This window comes from Corapipo altera, unplaced genomic scaffold (assembly GCF_003945725.1).
Source record: "Corapipo altera isolate COAL_440 unplaced genomic scaffold, ASM394572v1 61167, whole genome shotgun sequence".
NCBI classification, from domain to species: domain Eukaryota; kingdom Metazoa; phylum Chordata; class Aves; order Passeriformes; family Pipridae; genus Corapipo; species Corapipo altera.
The window spans coordinates 1,825,878-1,851,681 of NW_020884949.1; the positions used below are offsets into that span (position 1 = coordinate 1,825,878).

Sequence of the window (25,804 nt, forward strand, 5' to 3'; positions counted from 1 at the left end):
AAGAAAAACAGACAGTTGATACCCCAAAGGTGATTGAATAATGGAAGAGATTAAAATGTCTTATCTGTGGCTCCAACAAGGGAGATAGATACTGCATTATTTAGTTCAGGAGTAAACTTCAGATCCTTCTATTCCTTTTTTCTTTCTTAATTCTAGGCAGGGGCTGAGGATGGATTAGCACTTTTCCAGATCACATCTTTCTTCTCCTAGTAATATTTTTCCAGTAGTTTTACTTTTCTGATCTCTTTCAGAACCTAGGAGCTTACTCCCTGCCCTTGACAAGTGACAGACTACCCTGTCCCTCCAATTTTCTTTCTTCAAAGAATACACACTATAAGCCAAAAGATACCTAAGTGTGCTAATTTTGACGTGTGGCGTAGGAGTCACAGTTAGATATACAGATGTGGTTTTTTAAATAACGTAAATGCTGATGTGATTTGCCAGTACATATTCTGTGGTGGCAGGGTTTTTTGGTGTTTTCTTGTTTGTTTGTTTTATGGGTTTGCTTGGTGTTTTTTTTTATTTGGGGATTTATAGATTTAATGCCAGCAAATCACACAAAGAACTAGTAAATATTAGTTCATTTTAAACCTGAGGTTCCAGTGATGGCACAGAGAAGAAGTTGTGTTACAAGGTCAGCTGATCAGAAAAAATAGGAGGAATGGCTGTTTTTCATTTTCCAAATGTATTCCTGATGGAAGGCTGAAGTAAATTTTGCAAACTAAATAATTCAAATTGGAAGACAAGTAAAAAAGCATTCAATTAAGGGAAAAGGAAACTTATTTTGAGCTAAAAAGCCTAAACGAAGGCTGTTGTCTTCAGCAAAGGAAGGAATTTGCTGTTATGGTCTCCACCACTTTACATGGATGTCTCCGAAAGGGAGGATGGTAGGCCTCTGTGTGCAAAGTTCAACTACCCCATAATATAGGCAGATAATAGAAGAGACATAAGAGCCTGGGTGGTCACAGCACTGAAACAGAGTATACTCTTACTAAAATTTAATATTTGAAAAATGCAAGTCCGAAACAAAATTTTTCCAAATGCTCACATGCCACAGAACCAGTATACCCGCACGTACCAGAGACTACAAAAGGTATTCCATGGCTTATTACTTCATACTTAGCAGAAGTTCACTTGTCTCTGCAGTTAAAAATGAGAGGGAGGAGGGAGAGAGAACAGAACTTGGTACTACTCTAGGAGTTGGATGAATAAAAGGAATGGCTTCAGATGATAGAGGCAGTCTAGTAGTCTTTGTATGCTGTTACAAAATGAGGAAAGATGAGAATCTTGTTTAACAGCATAGTAGTCAAGCTACAAATTATGTGATGATTTTTTTATTTAAAGCCCTTAGGAAAACACTAAATTATGCTTTTGAGAATAACAGTTAGTTGCAAGACCAACTTACAAATGGCAACATTTGTGTAAACTGCTTCTGTCAAACAAAGTACATAAAGAAGTGGGCCAGACTAGGTTAAAGTGGAAGAACCAGAAGAAATCTGTAAAACGTATCAAGGTAAATCAGTAATGCATACTGGTATACATAGGTCTGGTATGACATCAGTCATGTCTGGTATGACATAACCTCTGACTGACAGTGGCTAATAGCTGTAGATGTGAAGGGCAGGAGGGTCATCATTACAGATTGGTTTGTCCGTTGCAGTGCCCTTAAAGAGAAGCAGCTGTGCCCACATGTTTGCTGGCAGATGTATGCCCAGTTTTCAAAGGTCTTCAGTAAGGAAGCTCCACGGCACCTGGCTGTGGTCCTTATGCGCTGCCCCAGTGAAGTCAAAACTGTATGAGTCTTTCTGAAGTTCAAAGCCTGCGTTTCTTGTTTCTCTATGAACACAAAGAGTAACAACATCAGAGAAGTTGTAGCATTTCCGTCTTCCTGTCGCTGACTTTTATAATTTTTTCATCCATACTCAGTCCTTGCCTTTGTTTCATATAAGTCAGACTTTCACTGACCAGTCATGCTGTTTGACTCTGGTCTTTCTAAGAGAACCTCATTTTGAGCAAAGAGCTGCCAGATCATTACAGCCGAATACAGCATAAGGATTCCTTCAGCTGTCTTCAGGATAGCATGCCTATTTATATAACCCATTACAGCATTTGTCTATCCTGCAACCATATGACATTCTTGACTGAGTTCAGCCTCTGATCTGCTACGGTTCAGATTGGTTCTGCTAAATTCCTAACCCACTGTTCTCCCCCCTGAATTTATCCAGTAGGTTATTATTTGTTAGGTTAGTACCTTGCTTATGCCTTTACTGAATGTTGCCCTGCTTTTCCAGACTTGTTTTACAGTGTCTGTTTTGAGTTCTGTTCCTGTCCCTCAGTGTGCTGGCATATCATCTCTGCTTCTTCATGTATGTTATCTTCCATGCCAGCGTTCAGGTCACTAGTTGAAATGTTGACCAAAACAGTTTCTAGAGGGGCTCAGTCAGACAGTTGTTTGCTGCCCTGCTGTAATAAATAGATATATTAATCTTACTTACATAGTTTTGACCTACTGTTCCATAGTTTATTTTTGTGCTCTGCTTCAGGAATTTGAAAAGTACTGTTACTCAGGTGGTACTTGAATATAGATAAAGATTTTAATTTGCAAAGCATCCACTCAAAATAAATATGAAAATCTCAATAACTTTGAATTCGCCAAGATCATTATATACCTTAAGGTGTTCCTAAGTAGAATTTTTACACCAGTTTTAAACTAGTCTGAAATTAACCAGGTTTAAAAGTGTGGGTTTTTTTTCTCCAACTTATAGACTGAATTAGTCATGGCCAGTGTATTATACGTCTGTTCTTGGCTTAAATGGCTCATCTGTTTCATTTGCAGGACCAGCCTTTACTTTTGCTTCTGTAGCTTTTAGTTTCATATTAGAAGATAGACTTCTCACTCTTACAGTCATCATAGTTGCTGTGTTTTGATTGACATCTGTTTGCCTTGATCAGAAATTATGGCCTGCTTGTATACAATCTCCCCACTGCTTTGTACAATGCCATAAATAACTCTCTTTCTCAGGCAAGATATTTCCAATATCATAGTTGCATGTTTTGCAGCTGTGTTCTGTGATTGACCAGTATATCTTTCTCTTCCCCTCGAAATAATGAATTGTAAAATCACAAAGTGGGGAGATACATGTCAACTATGGATCTGAGTATATCATGTGGTCCCTGGTGAGGAACTGTGGTGCTCTTTGTCACCTGCCAAACATAGGAAAAAATATCAAACAGAATCCTGCTTGCTGAAGATTTATACCTTAAGACAGTAAGCGTTTCTTTGGCAACATGATGGACCCAAAGTGACTGATATTTGCAGAATGAAAAACTGTTTGGAATGAAACATTGGCAAGTCCAGAAGAGTATCAGAGCTACAGCATGAAGTCCTGGCAGAATAGCTTGTTGTGGAAGTTCTTGTGGATTACAAGATGATGTATGGTGGAGGTGAGATTGTAAAAACCATGTTAACCAGGCAAGATCGTGGAATGCACAGTTTTAAACAAATCAGGAAAGAAAAAATTCTCAGCACAGACTCTCCCATATAGAAAGAATCTGCTTCTAGGGGGATGGCATGTTTCTAAATAAGGGATAGCCATCAACAGGAGCCTTATTTTGGTCAAACTACGTTTTGTCTCCTCTTTGTTTGTTTTTTGTTTTTAGGATGTTTCTGTGCCAACAGGGAACAGGCATCACTTAGGTTTGTGTTCTGGGGCCAAATTGAAGTTATATAGATGCTGCAAGTCATAGTTAAAACCTGTAGTATATTCTTTATTCAAACTATAATAAAACCACTGGGTTTTGTATAAGAGTGCTTAGCAGGCAATGAAAGTGTTGCAGAGTAGTGCTATGTGGCTAAAATTCAAGCCTAAAATTGGATAATATTCTCCTTTTAGAAATATGTCGCTTAATCAATGGTAATATGTAGCCTGCCCTCTGGATAAACCTAGAGAACATCTTTTTCTTTTATTGAGCCTTTCTTTGTAGAACATATTGACACAGTAACCTGATGTCTTAAAAACAAACAGGAAAGAAAACACACACTGTGTCACACCTCTAAAACCAGTAGTATAACATCTAGGACATAGAGAAATAGATCCTGTAACATTTTTGTTCACGTTAAAAGCCTTTTTTCAAATAGACTTGTAAGGATGCAAGGTAGTTCTGAGTCGGTTAGAAGATCCATCTAGACACCACTGCCATAGGAACAGACAGTGGTTTTAAGTTACTCTCCGTGGGAGAGGATGAACAGAACAAGCATCTGATGCTTCTACCTAACACTCTCTTCAGCTGTTTTCAGGTGAGGAACCTGCATGAGCAGGATATGGTTTCTGCATACTTAGAAGTTCACAATGTCTTTTTTGTCCAGATTCTTGTTCTGTCTTTGAACTAAAAGTAATCTTTCGGCATCCACAATATTGTGTGGCAAGGATTTTAAAGTTTGCTACTTCACTATGTGGAGAACCACCTCTCTTTCATTTGTTACTTACTAACTTTGTTAGATGTTAGTAAGAGATGGTGAAAGATGATTTTTGTCCATTCTTGTATAGGTTTTTAGATTTCAAATATTTTCCTCTAACTTGTACTCTATATCTTGTATTGTAATACTTTGCTATTCTTCATACAGGAGTTGTACTATATCTTTGTCCATCTTTCTTCTACCACTTGAAAACTTCTTCAGGTCTATTATGTCTTCTTTGAATAGAGGGGACTAGAACCTTGCATTTTTCTCATAGTGCCATGTTCTCTCTGCTTTATTCTTCATACTTCAGCTGATGTCTAGTATATAATTTGTTGTTGGGACTTCTATCAAGCTGAGTTTTCGTGGATTAGTCTGCCATAACCCTGAGATTGTCACTTCTTAATGGTACTGGGCAGCTCAAAATAGTGTGAAGCTAGGTTTGTACATCAGTTGATCCACCTTTGCCTATACTGGATTTCATTTGCCGTTTTATTGTTGTGACTCAGTTTTACAGGGACCTTCTATAGCACATGCACAGTCAGCTGCAGCCTTTAGATCTGTCGTGGCTGACATCTACACCTCATTTCTCCCTCTGTTCTCCATGCACACTTTTTATAATGAAATAGTGTAGGTCCCGAAAGAGGTTCTGCAGTGGTACCCAGCAGAACTCTATCAGGGACCTCCATCCATTGCAAGAAGCTAATTGCTATTTAATAAATAAATCAATAAATAATTATTTCTAAGCTTTGTTTTCAGTCTTTTGATTGCTTACTTCTGCAAAGACCTTATGCAATGAGTTCTTAAATTCTTAAAACCTGTTGGTGAAGGCCATCGTCAAAAGCCTTTTGAAAGTTCAACCAGAGTGTATCTATTTATCTCTCTTTATCTGTTTGCTTGACCTCTTCAAAGAACATGAATAAATTCGTAAGACAGAATTTTCCTCTGTTTATTATAATAATAATAATAATAATTATTATTATTAACAACTATATAAGTGGTGATTTTTTATCCAAGTGAACATTAATTATCTTATTTCTTAGTTTCTACACATTTGTCTAGTAGTGACTTGGAAGTCTGTAGTGCTTCGGATCTCATTTTAAAAATTGACATCACACTTTTGTTATGTTTTGAAATATGAAAAATGTTTTTTAAATGAGAGATTTTCAATTACTTTAATTCACTGAGTGTTTTTATTCAGCTACTCTGTCCTTATTCCTTCCACATTCTGAGCTGCAGAACATCAAGTATAGTATCTTCAGTAATTGATCTGAGCTGAACTGAAGCAAACAAATCACGCACTAAACGTTGAAAAAAGTCCTATGCTTTTGTGAGTATGCTATGCTCCAGTGAACCAAGCATGAATGAACAGCAATGGGAGGGCTTTAAGCTGGCAAAGATCCCCTACCTCTCTTGGAAATTAGTAAGCACCCCTTCCCTGTATGACTGAACTGCAGAATAAACTCTTTTTTTCTTGAGCAGCTAAGCTCCACCCTGAGCTTATCAGTTGGGTGTAGAGTGCAACCAATGCAGATACCCACAAAGCGGTCTTACAGCTCACATTAGCTTTTTCCACTTTTGAAGTATTACACTCCATGAAGTAGCAGTTTATGAAAATCTCAATAGTCTCTTAGTAAGGATATTAGAAATGCATTTGCATGTACCCCAATTATATCAGGAAGGCTGACAGACCAGATGCGTCCCATCACCACCACAAAAGAGCTCCAGCCCTAGCTAGCATGACAGTATTAACTGTGATACTGTATACAGTTTTCCTGTTTGCTCCTTTGTAAAGGGAGTAATTTGCTTTCCATGAATTGAAAGCACAACATTAATAGGATTTTATTCATACCTAGTTGAAGTAAAAGTTCGTTCCAGAGAAAAAATGTATGGCAATATCTGGGATTTCTTTGACAGTCTTGACATGTGCCCATCACTGCATTACTGTCATTATTTCTTTCTGCCTGTCTGACAAAGCAATATGTTTGCTTCAGCACCGAGTAGTTAAAATTTCCATTGTCAGTGAACAACAGATTTCTTCCGATGAATCCCAGTGTATGATGAGCATGGCCAACTGGCAGATCACAAAACCCTCACCTGGGAAAACTGATAACTGGATTTAAACAGAGTTGCAAAGCATTGCTTGCTGTAAGAGTTAACCATTCTGTGACCGAAAAGGGCTGTGGGCTGTCAATAAATGGTTCTACTGTTGCAACAGACTGCTCTTTTGAAAGCTTTCTTGTAGATAAATACCATTCCAATCTTGTGAAGTTTGAGCAATTTCCATTTCTTGCCTGGCAAATATAAATACTAATCTGACGCACGTAACTGCACAGTAAATAGTTCTGGCAGTGACTGGCATCTGTATTGTTCTTCTGATGTTTCTTATCTTGTAGGACTCTGAAAACAAATGTTTCAAAATGGAAATGCAAATCCATTTTTAAAGAATACATGGTTTTAACCAATTCACTGCTATCATTCTTAATGACCATCTTTTCCCTATTTCAGTATTTTGGTATTTTATATGTAGTATCAATGTATTTATTAAACAAATATACAGTAGAAACTTTGATCCTTTCTCCAAGAAAAAAAATTCTTCGAGTTAGACAGCTAAGCATTCACTCAGCCCTCGGGTTGTAAGATTCTGCTGTCCAAATAAGAAGACCACCAAAGAATGTTCTTTAAATGTGTGAAATGGATAGTGTCTGAAAGCTGTAACCTGTTTTTCATTAGTTTACGAATTGAGTATCAGCTCTCATTGGCTTTTCTCTGCAGTGTGAAGTAATTTAGAAGGTTAAACTACTGCTTAATTAGATTAACTACACTTAATCTAAAATATAGGCCTCACGGAGGTCTGGATTTAAAAAAAAAATCGTTGTTTCTTCCTTAAATTCCCATTGCAACTCCCATTAAATTCCAATGAATCCAGTGAAAGCTGAATTGAATCTTCCAGCACTATAAAAAATGGTACAGCAGGAGACACCTGTGTATGTCTGAATTAATGACACTTTTTTGTTTTGTTTTTGTTGTTGTGATTGAAAATAGCTACTTGAAGTGGAATATTATGAGACTATGCTAGAATTAACAGTCTCTCGGTATGCTGTAATACATTTGAAATACTAATTGTTAGTTAGGATGATCTAGATGCTTTATTTCTTACTAGGGTTGAATGCTGCATAATGCAATAATTTTAGGGATTTTTTTTTTTGGTCTAGTTTACTTACTTGCTTTTTCTTTTAGTGTATCTTTAGATCCTGTGAAAGAGAAATTTTTTGTTTTCATATTAAACTGTTAGGTGAATTGCTGTTGCTGCAGTTGTCTTATCGAAGTCAATGGGATTGTGGAGACTGCTTGTATAAATAAAGGATGCTGGCAAACCTTACTTTTACACAAAAAAGTATAAACTTTTGTACAACTCTAGCATTAACCAAATAAGATAGGTGAATGTGTCAGTAACGTGTGCACAAGTTGCATGCTTCTCTATATTTGGTTCAGCATGTTGTCCAGAGTGGAAGATATCAGACTTTGCTAGAGTTCAAAGTTGAAGAAGTATAATCTAGGTTCATCATGTTGGAGTTAGTGCCTACATATGCCCCACAGATGAATATAACTCAGATATTCCCATGAGTCACTTCTTTATTACTTTGGTAAATTATATTGGTGATAGAAGAGGAAATTGCTTAAATCAAGTCTCATGAGAAAGAGTTAAAGAAAACCTACTATGACCAATAAGAGCTGTGTTTGGATTTGTAAGACCAAGTACAGCGTGAAAAGGTTTACTGCTGGCAATATACATATTCACTGGAAACAGTGTGACCAGTTTAGGTCACCACATTTGTAATTTTGAATGTTACAAATTCTCTTGCTATTAATGTGCTTACTAGTTTTATGTTTAAATAACTGGATAGAGATTTAACAGGATTTCTAACTTTGTTAAAAAATAAAACCTATTTTTTAATTACCATTTATACTGTTTGCATGAATGAAATAGTTTTGTCAGAACTTTGTCAACTCTCATTCTTATGCTTTATTATAATTACATATCAGAGAGTACAGGTGAAGAAACATTACAAAGAAACAATAATCCTTAGACTCTGGAGTGGTTGATTATGTACGGAATATGGCAGTTCTGTTTGCTACTTAAATAAACATTAATGATACTGCATGAATATCCATCCTCATTGTCTCATCAGTTTACATGTTTCAGAGATACAACATGAAATAGGATTGGAAGTCAGTAAAATAGTGACAAAGCTCATTATGGATGATGCAATATGTCATTTAGATGTTTTAAATTACAGAGTAGTGAGTTAGGAACAGGAAAAAGGATTTCAGAAAGTAGTGGCAATTTGTTTGGCCTCCTCAAAATGTTAAATGTATTTGTTTCCTTTTCAATGGCTTCATTGGTGGAGGCTGTGTACTGAAAAAAATATTACTATACTGGAACTGGCTCCCCAGAGAAGTGGTCACAGTACCAAGCCTGACAGAGTTCAAGAAGCGTTTGGATAATGCTCTCAGGCACATGGTGCGATGCTTGGGGATTGTCCTGTGCAGAGCTAAGAGCTGGACTCAATGATCCTTGTGGATCCCTTCCAACTCAACATATTCTGTGATTCTATGATATTGTCTAACAGCTCCTTTGCAGATAAAAGAATATGTTTTTTATGACTTGAACTTGAAAATGCTTGATTACTGCATTGAAGTCAGTTGAAATACAGCAGAGGTTAATTTTGTTTGTTCAGCATAATATAAATACACTTTGTTGCACTCCTTTTTCCTTGCAGAAATAAGGTGATGACTCATCAGGCTTGAACTACCAGTTTGCATTATGCTGTTCTCTGTATTGAAAAGAAAGTATAGAAAAGATTAATGGGAATGAAGGCAGTAATTGATTTCCTTTTGAGAATTTTCACAAAAAATGTAATGTTGCCCTGGAACTGCAAACCCACGATCAGAGGTTGCTGAGCAACCTTGCATTACTTTATTTGACAGGGACATGAACTTGCCAATTGCTGCAATGCCACATTAGGCAAAGCTCGCAGTGAAACTGGGGTTGCAGTTATTAATGCCCATCATTGTACTTGAGTGGTAACATTTCATGTGACAGATGTGGCAATGGGTTCCTTCACCATTTCTCTCCAAATGTTTTAGGTTCATATATCTCTTGGAAAATGAAACCTGCAATTCATAAAACCCTGCCCCCTACTACTCCCTGTGCAATAATTAAGGACCTTATGTTCATTAATTTTTAGCTACTTTTTAAAATATTGTTCTAATAATCATAACGTGTTTATCAGTCATAGAGAAAAGGTGGATGAAACCCTTACGGACCTTGAAAGAAAGTTTCAAGTACTATAGTGAGATTTTTTTTCCAATTTAGTGTTTGAACAATCAACACATATCTTCAACTTCTCACATTTTATTCATTCTTAGCATCACTGAGGGCATATTTGTATGCCCTCATCTCCAGGGAAGGGGTACCACATACCAGATGTTCAGAGGGTGCTAATGCACAGCACACCTCAGGTTCCAGGAGGGCTGCCAGCTGTTTGTCCTCCCATAAAGACTGATGCATGTTCTTCTCGGAGCTGCAACGGGGAAGGGTAGGGGCCAAGCTCAGGCCCTGCTTTCATCATAATTTTTGGAAGGAATATGTATTTACTGTAGTCTGCTGTTACCTGTGAGGTGTAAAGAACAGTTCTGTTCACTGCTTGTCTATGTAGAACTCAAAACATCATTTTCACTGAACTTTATTCAGACACCTTTTCCTTGGCTTTATTTACCTGGGATTTATGTTTTTATGATTTGGCTTCAGTATTCTTCTTTTTTTCCCTACACTTTTTGAAGTAGCATTGTTTTAGTGAAATATGATCAAAATGTCTTTTTATTTGAAGAAAATCAGTTAACCTCTCCCACCTTTTAGAACTCAGTAAGGCAGAAAGTAATTTCAACAACAGGATTTATACAAATATATAATATAAAAAAGGTTCCACAATCCTCTTTGGAAGGATTGTTCATCCTATATAGCAGGAAATTTATTAAAGTTTATTAAATTTATTAATAAATCAGTGTAATTTAGTGTGTGTTAGAATAAAGCTATGATACCGTTCAAATGTGTATATTTTAATATCTAAATTAATCTTACCTCCTAGTTTGTACTAAAACTTAGTTGTGGCTTAGTTGAACTTGACAAAACTTTTGGTGGTTTTTTTTAATGATGTAAAACACTTTATGTTGCTATTTGCTATTTCGTTGTTAGGGTTTTTTTACTTTATTTCTCCAAGTAATTTCACATGTTAAATAAGTTTACTGACAGAGCTCTAAAGGTACTGTAATGTCAAAAAGCAGAATTTCATTTGACAATATTTGTTTTAAAATACATCTCTACAAAGTAACCTTTATGCAGAAGGTAGGATGTAGGAAGCTTTTACCAATTTACCTCAACTTTTTGAAAGTTATAGGTCAATTAGGAGTTTCAGTGGAAACTTAACTGGTTTTATATTGCTAAATATATTTTATAATATATTTTTAATAAAACATCTATTTAGAGAAGTAGAATTTTGATATTGAAAAACATTTTAGAATAAATCTAACTAGGAATTTAGAATTCTAAATTTAAATTTAGATTTTAATTCTAATTATAGTTTAGAATTGAGACTATAAATATGTTTAGATTATAGTCTGGAATGCAGTAGAAAGCCTTGAAAAGAAAAACTGTGAGAAAAACTATTTTTGGAGGTAATCCAAAATGAAATATAACAACTCAAATGTTAAGTGTTTCCACTGCAAATTGAAATTTTTTTTGACGTTCTTTTTAAGCTGTGTTTTTACTTAGTTTAACTACAGTAGTATTTTCTGAGAATTTTAAAGCTTCCTAACATATAGATAAAAATTCAAATTCATATTAAAATTGTCAAAGTGACTGTGAAAAAAACTTTTATATTGAATTAGAATGATATCAAGAATTATAATGAATCTCAGAATATACTGACAAAGGCACATGAAAATTTAAAGGCTGAAGTTTGTTTTTCAATTGAAAGAGTTATTATGCTACTTTATTTTAAAAGCAAAATACAGCAGCATGTGAGCAACAGCAGTGACATTATCTGAAAGAACATAATGCAGAGCTACTTTATTTTAATGGCTGTTATTAATTTTTGACATTAGCTGTTTAAAAAGCCAAACTGTACTTTTGTAGCTCAAAGTAAATGCCCAGACAAAATTTCTCCATGCAAATAGCTGAAACAGAAATGAAAAATACAAAAGTCTGGAGTGGTGTATTTTAATTCAGTGAGGTGATATGCTTTTCTTCCTGTTTAAACAGGAGACGGAATGTCAATGGTTAAGTGATAAACCATTAGCATGTTTCTGCAGTGTTGAAGAGATGCAAATTGATTTGTTTCTCTGAAAATTTTGATGTTTCTGCTGTAATAGCGTGTATTTTTTAAATTTATTTACCTATTTTGGAGTTTTGTTTGTTTTTCAGTGTTTGGGTGGTTCAAAAGGGAACCTCATTTTTCCAACTGAACTATTCTGTCCTCCAGACCAAAGGTTTAATAAACTGAGCAAGAACTCTTGATTACAGTATAGGGTTTTTTCTGTCCAGGAAAGTCAAAAAATGCTTCAAGAAGGAGAAGTGTTTTTAAAACCAAGCTCAGCTTGTTCAGTGTCACTATTCAGGAACAGCAACATCAGTTCCCTTTAAAACAAACTTGAAGCGAAAAGAATGTGGGAGAAGCAAAGATATGAACTGGCAAGTTAGGCTGTTCCTACCTCAAGCACATGCAGAGATGTCTTCACAGTTTGAACTGTTGAATTTTTGTTAGGTAATTCAGCTTAAAATAGTGGTGAAAAATGGGTTACTTGGGCATTTAAGCGTAGCTGGAATTCAAGCTTATAGTGTAGTCTGGGTTGTGTCTGCAGTGACAATGTGTGTTCACACCCACAGCATCTTCTTTCTGCTGTTGGTTTGAATTGTTCTACTTAAATAACTTTGGACACTGTATCCCATCTGGTAGATATTTGTCTAAGGTACAGATTCAGACACTCTCTAATACAGAGTCTAAACGTTATTATTTTGTCTTTTAGACTGTTAATCAGAGCAGTATTATCTTTGCCACTGCAGTTCAAGATGACCATAGCGTTCAGTAGGTGGTTTCAGCTTTTTTTTTTAATTTTTTTTTTTTTTTTTTTAATGCCTGTAGTAATCCAGGCAACAGTTTTAACTCATACAGCGTAGTGTAGGATATCAGCCCAACAGGTGGGTAGCAGACAGCCCAAATATTTGGATAGAGGCCTTGTCTTAGAAGTTGGAATTTTAGATTTCAGGCTGAAAAAAGTCTGGAGGGCCTGTGCTTATCTCCCCTAAATATTCCATAAATCAATTTTTGTGAGAGCCACAAATTGTCTAAAACTGAAAGAGGTTCAATCTTTCACTTCAATGAGGTGAACATCTATGGGAAAACCTTCCTATTACTTCTTGTGAATGACACACAGTAGGTGAAATTCCCCCGTTATTATGAAAAAAACCCCAAACAACAAAACCATAAAAAAAGCTTTCAATCTGAGGTTTTATTTGGGAGAGAAAGAGCCCCCATCTCAGTCTGCAGCTCAGATGAGGGAGCAACTCTGTGGTTGTCCTTATGGTGGTTGCTCTTCCAGCCTCAGTGTGCTGGATCTGTTGGTGGTGACCCAACAGTAGGGTTTTGGCCAAGAAAGCTGAAGGTTGGGAAGGTGTTGTCACTGTGAAAAAAACCCACCCCAGCTCCCACAAAAACTCAAGTACACAGTTTTGCTTCTTACAATACAAATCACGTTTAGGTTCCACATCTTGAATGAACGTGCTCTTTACAGATATGAGTGCTTTAATTTGAGTAGGTCAGTGAACAGCTAATAACCTCTACAGTGTTTCCTTGCCCATAAATGCTGAGATGAGAACCCTGAATTGAGGAGTCTTAGTGCTTAAGTCTTGAGGGACACAAGAAGGAAAGGAGTGGCAGTTTTCTGTAGTATCAGTGTGAACCTTTCTATACTTACCGATAACAAGGGGCCAACAGGGATCAGTAAAGGCTGTGGGCTCACTTTGTGAGATTTTCCATTTAAATTTTAAGTGCTCCTTGCATTTGGTCTTGTTAAACCTTATGAGATTCCCATCGGCCCAATTTTCAAGCTTGTTCTGGTCCCTCTGGATGGCATCCGGTCCCTAATGTGTCAGCTGCAGCTTGGTGTCATCCAGGCTGTTCCGTGATTCTATGAAAATGTTAAAAATGTTGTCACATTATGCAGAGTACACCAGAAATGATAATTCAGAGAAAAATGAAAATGCTTCAATCTGAAGAAATTTAAAAGTTTGAAATAGAGTTGAAGTGATTTTGTTAAAATGAGATGATAATAGTAAACCTGATAAACTTTCTTCATGTCTCTGTTTTTGATATTTTCTTCTGACAGGGACTGTAGCAGTTTGGAAATTTTTACAAGACAGGAAGGATCATATCTTCAGTCCCATGTGAAATACATCGATCCGCCAATTTATAGTGTTTTATGTTCCAGGTCTGCACAGGGTGTTTCTGCACTTCTTTGGCTCTTCTAGTGCTTTACAGAGTTCAGAACCAAATTTGGAGCTGATCTGTCTTCCTTTCCAAAATCCGTTTAGAACCAAAGTTATTAAAGACTGGAGAAACAGGGACACAATTCACTGAATCAGCAACATATTGTTTTCCATTCAGCCCACTGGGAGAAGAGCACTTTGCAGCTAGATGTTTAGTGCATGTGTCTCTTAAAAAAAAAAAGCTAAGAAGCATCTCTTAGGTTTCTTCACAGTAGCTGGAGCAACTTTCCTTCTCATGTTCAGCTGCACAGAAGTTTCAGCTGTATTTTCAGAGCTTAGTCACATATGTCAGTTTGGTGATCACATAAATACCTTTGAAGTATATTTAATAGTTAGCTTTAGCATTTGTGTTTCCCTAGAGAGTTCATGAGGACACAGTGCAGATGTAGATGAGTTAATTCAGCACTTATGTACTAAATTATCTTAATATTACCTTAGACTATAAAAGAATATATGGGAGAAATGTTTTTCAAGAATAAGCTCAGAAAGTTTGGCTCTTGTTTTGTATATCTTTTAAATTCAAAGATTTTCTCAACTTTAAATAGAAAATAAGACATGATAAATATAAAATTAATGTGAATATGTGGATGCTTTGGTTTTCTGGGATGCCACTTTGATATTGTAGCATTGTTACTTCCAGAAATTATTTCATCCTTGAATAAATACAGTATAGTGCAACTAAAACATATATATAGATCTCTTTAAAATGTTCAGTTATGACTATTGCTTCTAAAGAGATTAATTCTCACCTGCCCCTGCTGTCCATTCTTCTTACTTTTGTCCAGGCAATATTTCCCTGTTTCTTTTTAAAGACTGGATCTGTCCTGCAAATTAAAGAAGAGGTTAAAAAGATTTCCCAAGGATGGAAGTGTTAAATTGCCATCACTTTCTAGTAATATTAGAGTAGTTAGCTCAGGATTCTGGTGTTTCTGTCTTTGCATTGCTTTTATCTGAGAGTGCCTCTAGGACCTGGGAGTTAAAAGTGTAAGAAACAATTTAACAAGAACATACATAATGATAAGTTTTATTGTACTGTAGTTCCATGGTTTAACTCTTCCCCTAGTGGTCCAGGGATTTGGAAGATCTAAGTAAATTCCCACTAAGGGAAAAGAAGGCAACAACATTTTTAATAATGCTGGTGTAACTTTGCTGTGAGGGGCACAGTGAATATGAATTAGATTTCATTTAAAGAAATTGAGATCCTTTTAATTCCTTGACAGTTATGAGCTAAAGCTGTAAATCTCACAATTTTAAATAACCACTGCTAGTATTAATAATTGTTATTATCTAAAACTCTGGTGCTTGGAAGACGTGGCGTTGCAATTACCACATGAAATTCCCAAGGCTTAATTCTATCTCCTCAGCTCAAGATCTCAGAGGGAGTACAACTGTCAAGGATGACAAAGCCTCATGCTGTCCTATTTGGGCTGGAAGATAGAACACACAGATCCCTCCAGTCTCTTCTAGTATAAGCTAAACTGTAGGACCTCCAGAAGTGCAATTAGGTCATCTCCTAAATTTGCTGTTTTGGGTGCTCTCATTCTATATCAGCTAGGGCTAGCCTTCGGTAAATAACTAGAAAAATAAACCCCTCAAACTAATGCGAGGACTGGGTGATACTGAGACCTTTGTAACACAAAACAGGATGGATGCTTATTTTCCCTATAATATGACCTTTCTATTTATGCAATTCTGTGAAGTGGTAAAATACAGTTACCTGTCTGAGCTGAGTCCTTTCACTAATATGTATGCTTGTGTAGACACATAGTGACAAAGTAGTGGCTTTCTAATTTACTCTCAAGACAGCAAGATCTATAAAAGTTCAGTAACCTTTGTAGAATAGCCTGTTAGGGTGAATATGCGCTTCACAGGTTTCTGAGGACTTAAGAAACAAGAATAGCATTACTTCCCAGCAGTTAGCACTTCAACCCTGTTTGAACCTACTGATCAGTCCAGGAAACATCCAGGAAGTAACTGATTACAACCCTCTGTCTCAGGGTAGCATGCTATCACCTGCACTAGTGCTAAGCCTGGCACCAAACTTCAGAGGTTGATATAAATGCTGGTAATTCAAAAAGGGTGCAGCAGAAACCTGGCGATACAGAACTGTGCTACAGGCTGTTAAAATCAGAAAAAACTTCAGTTGCTGTACTGAAAATGAATGGCTTAGAACAGAATAGAATCAAATAGGATAGGATAGGATAGGATAGGATAGGATAGGATAGGATAGGATAGAATTGGAAGGGATCTACAGTGGTCATCTAGTTGACTGATTTGAGGGTTGACCAACACTTACATCACGTTATTAAAGGTATCGTCCAAATGTCTCTTAAATAGTGATGGTCATGGGGCATTGATGACCTCCCCAGAAAGCCTGTTTCACTGTTTGACAATCCTTCTGGTAAAGTAACGGTTCCTGAACTCCAGTATGAACCTCCCCTGATGGCACTCTGAACCATTCCCACACATCCTATCCCTGGATGCCAGGGCAAGAGATCAGCACCTCCCTCTCCTTGTTCCCTCTTTAGGAAACTGTAGAGAGCAATGAGGTTGCCCCTCAGCCTCCTGTTCTCCAAACCAGACAAATTCAGTGTGCTTAGGTCCACTTAACAAGCCATGCCTTCCAGGCCATTCACCAGCTTTGTTGCCTTCCTCTGGACACATTCAAGGACCTTCACATCCTTAAATTGTGGGCCCCAGAACTGCACACAGTACTCCAAGTGAGGCCCACCAAAGCTGAATACAGTGAGATAACCACCTCCTTTGTCTGGCTGGTTATGCTGTGTTTGACGCATCCCAGGATGCAGTTTGGCCTCGCGGCTGCCTGGGTACATGGCTGAATCACATTGAGCTTAATGTCAACCAGCACCCCAGATCCCTCTCTCAGCTCTGCTCTCCAGCCACTCCTCTCCCATTTTACACTTGTACCTGACATTACTTCATCCTCAATGCAGAATCCAGCATTTCAGCTTTTTAAATTTCATTCCATTAATCGTAGCCTAATTCTCTGATCTGTCCAGATCCCTCTGCAGGGCCTCTGGTCCCTCAGGAGAGTCAACAGTATCTTCCAGTTTGGTATAATCAGCAAACTTAAATTCTATATCCAGATTGTTGATAAATACATTGAACAGAACTGCTCCTAGGATTGAGCCGTGAAGAACAGCTGGGGTGGCCGGTCACCAGCCAGACGTAGCCCTGTTCACTGCAGCTGGGCTCATCCATGCTACAGAGTTGTACCACTTCAGCTGGAATTGCCTTTCAAAGAGAAGGCAGCATGAAAATTATTCCAGTGCTAATATATTTTAATTAGACTTAGATAAACCAATTCCTTTTTAATTTATGATAAACTGACTTTTTTTAACTGAATATTTTGTTTATTTGACTTCAACTAAATGTAAGTCACTCCTCCTGAAATGAAGATATTGATGGACCGACTGCACATATTTGGGTTAATATCTTAGACCCTGTTGCAGTTTTCCCATTAGGCAAATTGATTTAAATTGTTGAGATTTTCTGTCAATGTTTCTTAATAGTATACTTTGATATTGTCTCAAAATTTTTGTTTTCTAATATTCTAAAAGTATATTCTTGGAATTTTTCGCTAAGTTATTTCCAGTTCTCTTTGAGTCTTTACTCTTGAACTTTCAAGTTACCTACATGTGTGTTCTTATAGATGCAAATTCAGAATACTGTGGAATTTTTTAAGATTAAAGTTTCCAAGTGTTGCTCCATCCTCTCTGGTGATTCCATTAATCTCTATTTGCAAAACCAAGCCTGTTTCCTGAGGTCACTTTGAGTTTCAACTTGAAATGACAGTAAGCTCAATTTCTCCCATTTTTTACTCATGATTGAGGAACTTGAAACTAAATTATTAAATGTCATACAAGATTTGCAGTCCAATAGTAGGTCAAATTCCAAATTATTTGGAAAGACATTCTCCCAAAGATGGTGAGACTGAATGTTTGTTTTTACTTGAGTGAAGCTGAAGTTTCAAATTATGAATGTTTAGATAGTAATGACTCTGAAAGGAAAACTTCTTTTTCAAATTGTGAAGGCCATCTTAGTTTAATATTTATGTTGCTACTGAAGGGATGAATAAAAAGCATTTTTATTGTACCATTGTGAAATTGTGAAATTTGCTATTTTGCATTAATTGATTTTGTACCTCAAGTGAGTTATTATCCTATGAAGTTATCGTTTCCATCTTTCTTTCTTTTACTTCTTTTTGCCTGCATTTGGTAGAAAGAAAAAGATATTCTTGTTGGATAGTCTGATGCTGTGAATATCCTTTTAATAATTTAATTATATAAATAACCAAATCTAGTCTATCTTACAGTACATTTCCTTAAGCAAACTAGCTGAAATGCTTTTTAATAACCCTATAGCCATTTGATGATTGAAATACTTGGCATTTGAGGACAGTTTGGATATAGATTGATATAGAATTACTTAAAGTACTGCATATAAATTAAACATTAAAAAGGTAGATACAGCCAGACTAAGCAGCTCAGTTATAATCTTTGGTTATGCAGTTACTGCCTGAAGGATACTCCATCTATTTCATATCGTATGTCTTTCTTTTGAAAGATGATCAGTGGGTTCAAGTAACATTTCAGCACACAGGAAATTGCATAATTTATAGACTTTAAGAAATGAAAAACAGAAAACCAGTTTTCATAAATTAAGTCTCCTTATCCTTTTTTCTTCCCTGCTCTTACAGATTGGAACACTGAAGGATTACTACCACTTCTACCATAGTAAAACAATTAAAAGGTCAGTTCTCTCAAGTAGAGGTACCCACAGCTTCATTTCAATGGAACCAAAGGTAAGAAACTCCACATATGTGTCTGAGGAAAAAGCCTTTGCATTTTTTATATGCAATATTATCCCAGAGGACATTCATCTGAATGGCATACAGCATTACAAGAATTGACACACTATCTGTTTTCTAAGGTTCTGCTTCTCATTAAAACAAAGTGAAGACAATACCATGCTATTAAGTATGTACTGTTCTTGGAACATGAGGTCCAACATTATTCCTGGATGAGTACAGGAATTTTGTTAATGCACTAATCGCTGTGCTGTGCCTCTCTGCAAAACCACATGCATAACATTTATGTCTACAGATCCCCTTCTGTAAAACAACCAGCTTTCAAAATGAAAATGAGAAATGTGGGATGGTACAATGTTTGAGGGAAGTTTTTCTTGCTTTTTTTTGGTCTTTTTTCTAGACTTGGTTTATGAGGGATTAAGAAGAATACTCTATTCTGTGGTCCTTTTGGTAGTTCCTGCTGTTCTTAATTTTGAGATCTGTTGGAAAAATAGTGCCATTTCTTTGTAGCATACACTATAATGGGTAACTGTCAACATAATTTAATTACTGATTTATACTTAAGTATGATATCCTCTTGTATCTTTACTCAGGACACACTTTGGTTTTAATCCTTTAATTTCAATGATTAGTAGCTTCGTCACTAACTGTAGAATTGGATTTCCTCTGATTTTCTTTCAGAAAGGAAGTTTGGTGAAGATCTGATTAGCTTTTTTTATGCTGTTCATGCAATGCAGTTTTACCAACAACCCCCCAAGCTAGTGGTGTGGTCATAACAGAGTGAAGCTTTTTTAACGTTATTGGATGATGACCGTTGTCTGTGAAGGATTTGTCAGGTTTTACTTGACAAATAATTTAGGAGAAGTAAAAGTTACCAGTAAAAGAGTTTGAAGACTCTACAAGTTGAGCATCATATAGGAATATTTCTGCAGTCTGGAAAGCTGTATTTAGAGCTGAAGTTCCTCTTGAGGATGGGACAAGACTAGGAAAGTGCACACTGTGCACACTGTTCACTTCTGTGTTAAGGCTGAACTGCTTAACCCTTAAGAGCACCAGTAGCTCTGCTGAGCAGTGTATATTGGGGATTAGTTAGAAAATGATCAGGACCTAAATCTCTGTTCCCGTCAGTACTGATGCCCACCATTCAAACAACAAGCACTGCACACAGAATAGGTGAAAATGCGAAAGGAAGGGAAAGTGTTCACGTCTGTGTCAGTCCATGCTCTTTCTGTGTACACGGAGTGGGAGAGATTTTCACACAAATGCGCAAGTTCACGTGAATGTACCACCATAAACTTTGGTGTTAAACCCAGCTTCCAGATACCACTTCTACACTGCTGGCAGAGCCAAGACTACTTCGGCAAGAATAGTAAGAGACTCTAAGGCACAGCAGAAAAATCAGAATTATCGTTTATTTTCCAGTGCTTTTCATATTATGCCATTTAGACTTGTCCCCAATATGTGCTACTGCTGGTTTGGAACTTCTTAATTTCTGAATCATTGTTACATATCACTTTAATATTGAGAAGCTCTGGTGAGAGTCATGTTAATGATTCTGTACCCAAAGAGAAACCAACAGTCTAATACCTAGATCTGGCAAAAAGTGTTTGTGCTTCACTTTGTGACTGGATCCCTGAACCTGAGCTTGAGAACTCTTGTGTGGCTGCAGACATGTCAGTATATGGACATGCATTTGTAACATGAGACCACTTTGTCCTCAGCGTGTATAACATTTAATGATTATTAAAGCAGATTGGCAATTAATTGTATTATATAAGCTGGTCCTTTTAAAATAAAAGGTATAATGTTAAATAAGGCACATTGCATTGCTGTGAGAATTTGAAAGGACCATCACTACTGTATTTATGAGTATGATGGTATCTAATGCCAATATTTGCAGCAGATTAGATAACGTGTGTATTTGTGAACAAAGAAACACTGAGCTTTGTTTATTTTCCACATAATTTAATGGTAGTTTACTTAACGCTTAAAATCATCTCTCTGTAGCATGCACTTAACTTGTTCTGTGCTTGCTTCAGACCTGGATCACTAATTTGCTTCTTTATAAAATTTTAAATGATGGAATTCCTATTGAATGGCAATTTATTATGTAAATAGCTGGCATATAATGGAAGAACCGTTATGAAATTTGGTGTTTCTAAGCAATTTGCATGGATAGTGTTTGATTTCATTGTGTGAATGCACAATGAAAGATGTAGAAGTAATAGAAAATCTTGCTATCATAGATTTCAATTAATTAATTGCTTTGAAGATCTTTCTTCTGGAAAAGCCTCTTGACACTATTATAAAAACTATGAATAGATCCAACAGAACAAAATAATTGGACATAGCACTTAGTGCTGTGGTCTAGTTGACAAGGTGGTGATTGGTCAAAGGTTGGGCTTGATGATATTGGAGGTATTTACCATCCTTTATGATTCTGTGATAAACTTAAGACATGTGAATTACAAATTTTGACAATTTCCTCAGCATTAACATGTATTAAGCACATACCATCTGTATTTAGATGAAAGGGTAAAGGATATGCAGTATAACACAATTTTGTCCATTATCTCCATTATCATCCACATCCTTACCTAGAAATGCTATGGTTTTATCTAAAAATATAAAGAATTAAGTTTTTTTAGGAAGAAATGCCCAAGTGAGGTTTTAATTTCCTTAACATAGGTTGTAATGTAGAAAATTTGAAATATTGCTTTATCTTCTAGGCCAGTGTATACTTATGTGGTGTTTCTTATGTGTTGATAGGGAAACAGAAGTGAAAGAAGTCTGTGGATTTGAAGGAGAGATCAGTACTATGCATCAAAGCTAATAATTGAATGAAATCTATTGCAGGGGTTTCTGGTCTCTCCAGCTCATGTGCTGTTTGTAGTTGGCCTTGGGCAGGGGTCAGTGAAAGCACCATACCATGAATTGAGAGCCTTTTTTAGCTCCATAGGGTTTGCTCTGCAGAGTTATTTTGGTGATGTTACAATGCATGAAACAATGGGAGCAGGAGCGAAAAGGAAGTGAGAAGAATCAGTCCATAGCTGAAAGGTATCATGAAGCTCTAATTCAACTATTAATTAGTTGAGTGTATTGCTGGTAGGGCCTGTATTGAAAGCAGAGTATTACGTCACTTCCAGGGGTGGAAATAAGGAGCTGAGTTGTGCATTTGGGTTTGCTGCTGTGGTGAAATAGAGTCACAAAGTTAGAAATATTGCAAACAAAGATAGAAAAACACAGTCTGAAAGTCAGACTTTACATAAATAGAAAGCATAAGGAAAATCAGGTGGAGCTCTTCTGTTAGTGAAGAGTTTGCAATTCTGATGAAATGTGAGTTGGAGTGCCTAGGCATGACAATAGTACATGGAATTTAAATGGACAGCATATCTGAGAAAGCTGTCTTTTTTTACTGAACTGTTACATAAGATGAATTTTAGTGACAAGCTGTGATAATAAATTTGTGACTCATATGGTAAAAAATATCCCACAGAATAAGTATTAATCCTAGAAGACGACAATTCTTAAGGTAATAAAAGGCAGCTTTAAGAGGGATAATATATTCAAAAAGATATACTAAAGTTTGTTCCATTTTGCTTATGAGATCCCCAGTGTTTCACATCTCAGTGGAGATCTGAAAAAGACGTGGACCATAGTGATGCTAAGAAATGTAGAATTAATAATTTGTGTTCCTGTAAAGTGTCACATTTATCAATTTTGCAGCATTAGTGTTTGTTTATCAATCTCTACTAAGATGGCAGCTCATAGTTTTTTCATTTTAATTAATTTCAGGTAGGTTTATTTGGGGTTTGAACTATTGATGGGTCAGGTTCATTCATCTTTGAGAAATATAAAGATTTCAACTAAAATAAGAGGTAAAACTGCCTAATTTTAGGAAGATACTCTGCTGGAGCATGATTTTGCAGAAGTGTCATACCTTTGTCAGCTCTTCTCCCAGGATCAGAATACCTGGGAAAACAATACTCCAGACATTTACATGTTATCCAGCCTGAACTCACCACACACAGAGCAGATCAGTATGACGTGGTGATAAAAAAATGTTAGAACGGGGAAGGAAAGGGAGGAAGTCTTAACCTTTGTGATAACAAACTGAACAGAACTCTTGATAGCAGCATGTAAAATGTTGGCTAGCATATCTTTGATTACACCAAATGATCTGAGCTGTCTTCAGGACATAGGAAAGTAATGGCAGAATCCTGTCCTTATTACTGGTAGGACAGTTGTGTTCTTGAGAAGGTGGAGGGGAGCAGAATTAAAGCAGCCACGAGTAACTTAGGGCTTCTAAAAGCCAGTACTATGGACTTGAAGCTTAGAGAAATTCAGATGAGAATGTTATTATTTGTAAGATTGTGTTTCATATTGGCAATGCTATGTGTTTAGTTGTTAAAGCTTAGTGAACAAGAAGATTTTATTAGCCAAATAACTCAAGAGTTAAACAGTGGGATCAGGTGAGTTACTGATGTCTGTGTGGGTAGCCCTAACATATACAAGCACACAGGGGACCAAGGGTCAATAAAATGCTACTTGGTTGCAAAATAATAGGAACTGTCATGCTGTTTTCATGTTCAGAGTTTGACTGGAGGTTTAAGTTAGTTATTAAATAATGCATCTCAGGAAGTCTTCCATCATCCCCATATCACCATTGGCCAATCAGAGCTCAAATCAGTCCAGCAGTTTAATTACCTAGGCAGCCTCATCTCCTCGGAGGGTAAGATTGATGGAGAGATAGACAACAGGTTAGCAAAGGCATATAGAGCTTACAGAAAGCTTCATAAAAGAGTATGGCGTAATAAACACCTGAAGAAAAGTACCAAGATCAGTGTTTACAGAGCCATAGTGCTGTCTGCTCTCTTATATGGATCCGAATCATGGGTCATCTACTGCCACCTGCGTCTCCTAGAACGCTTCCATCAACACTGTCTCTGTACAATTCTAAACATCCACTGGTCAGATTATGTGACCAATACATCTGTTCTAGAACAAGCAGCAGTCACAAGTATTGAGGCCATGTTGCTGAGAACACAGCTGTACTGGGTAGGACATGTCTCCAGGATGAAGGACCAGCGCCTCCCTTGCCCTATGGTGAACTTGCCGCTGGCTGCCGCAAGAGAGGAGCCCCGAAGGAAAGATAGAAAAAGAGTCCCTGAAACAACATCTCAGCCTTGGCCATGTTGATCTTCATCACTGGTCTACTCTGGCCTCCAATCGGGAGGTCTGGAGACACATCATCTATAATGCTGCCGTTGCCTTTGAGAACGCACGCAGGATCACTCTCAAGGAGAAAAGACAATGCAGAAAGAATCGTGTCTTGCAGAGCATATCACCTAAGGAGTCTTTCTGCTGTGCCTTTTGCAATCGGATATGTCTATCTCGTATTGGCCTTATTAGCCACCAGTGTGCTTGTAACAAATGTGGATAGAGCCTTCCTAAATCTTCGTTTGCGAAGCCTAGCCATGATGATGATGATTTACTACTGTGGACCCTTTATTTAATTGCCTCAAAAAGCTTTACTTGAGCAATCCTTCCATCTTTAACTTAGTAAAAATCAGAAATAAGACTTGCTATTTCCAAGGAGCCTGTTACTGGGTGAGTTAGAACATGAACTGAATTGCAATGAATGAGAGGGGATAGCAACATCTCCCTATGTCACCTGCCTCTGAATTATTAATTTCATGTAAACATGAGCAGATAGTCTTACAACTTGGGGGTTTTTTTCCATGACTTTTTGAAATATGAAGTTGCTGTTCACTGACAAAGAACTCTGGTAGATCCTGCTGTAATTAGACATTAACAAAGCTTTTATTCTTCAGAAATTAACCTGTCTCATTAGTGTGACAATTAACTTCATTAAATATTTCTACCTATTGTAGATAAATGAAGAGAAATTACCTTTATGTGAGAAAATTTGGTGACTGAAGAACTCTTATTTCCTCTTACAGAAGCACTGGATTTGACCAGCACAGAAAAAAGGGAAGGCCACATATATTTACGTGATATTGGCTTTTCGTCTTTAAGTTACAGTTCACCCAAGGTTCAGGCTTAAACTGGTTTCGTATCCACCACACACTGTTCCATGCACAGAAAAGGAACACCAAATTTTAGGTTGCTATCCTTCAGAACAATTAGAAGTTTCACCCTACTTTCTCAAGTGTTTCGGGTATTGGGTTGGTGCAGAACCTACCTGGAGTGCAGCATCCAACTCTAGAATCCTCAGTGCAGGAAGGACATAGCCTTGTTGAAGCAAGTCCAGAGAAGGACCACAAAGACTGAGGGCTGGAGTACCTCTTCTATGAGGAAAGACTGAGAGCTGAGTTCTTTGTCCAGGAGAAGAGAAGACTCCGGGGAGACTTTATTGCAACTTTCAGTACTTATAGGGGATCAGTAAGAAAAATTGGGACAAACTTTTTAGCTGGGCCTGTAGCTATAGGTCAAGAGGCAATGGTTTTAAACTAAAAGAAGGTTGATTCTGATTAGTTATAAAGAAGAAATTTTTTACAATGAGGGTGGTGAAACCCTGGAACAGGTTGCCCAGAGGTGGTAGGTGACCCACCAAGATTTTTCACATAACGGTAATTTCTCTTCATTTATCTACAATAGGTAGAAATATTTAATGAAGTTAATTGTCACACTAATGAGACAGGTTAATTTCTGAAGAATAAAAGCTTTGTTAATGTCTAATTCTGTTACTATATAGTGTGATAACTGACTTTGCTGTTAGAACTTAAAGAAACAAAAAATAATCGCTGAAGCTTCCTAGTGGAATTACCTTTTAATGTTTTCTACTAAACACAGCAAAATGACCAGTAGGAATTCAATGTAATATAATTTTAGAAAAGAGAAATGTTCAATGTTGGGAAATATGGAAGTTTTTCTTGAAATATATTAG

At 36.8% G+C, this 25,804-nt stretch overlaps 1 protein-coding gene across 5 annotated transcripts in view; it reads left to right on the forward strand.

The window, feature by feature from the left end:
• PCSK5 (proprotein convertase subtilisin/kexin type 5) overlaps positions 1-25,804 on the forward strand; it is a 257,241-nt gene that overhangs the window by 5,313 nt on the left and 226,124 nt on the right. For 4 of the 5 annotated variants that reach the window (XM_027662913.1, XM_027662918.1, XM_027662919.1 and 1 more), the window contains exon 2: positions 18,784-18,888. In XM_027662913.1, coding sequence (XP_027518714.1) covers positions 18,784-18,888 — 105 coding nt within the window. The remainder of the gene's footprint in view (positions 1-18,783; positions 18,889-25,804) is intronic. The other variant, XM_027662917.1, reaches the window with a different exon arrangement.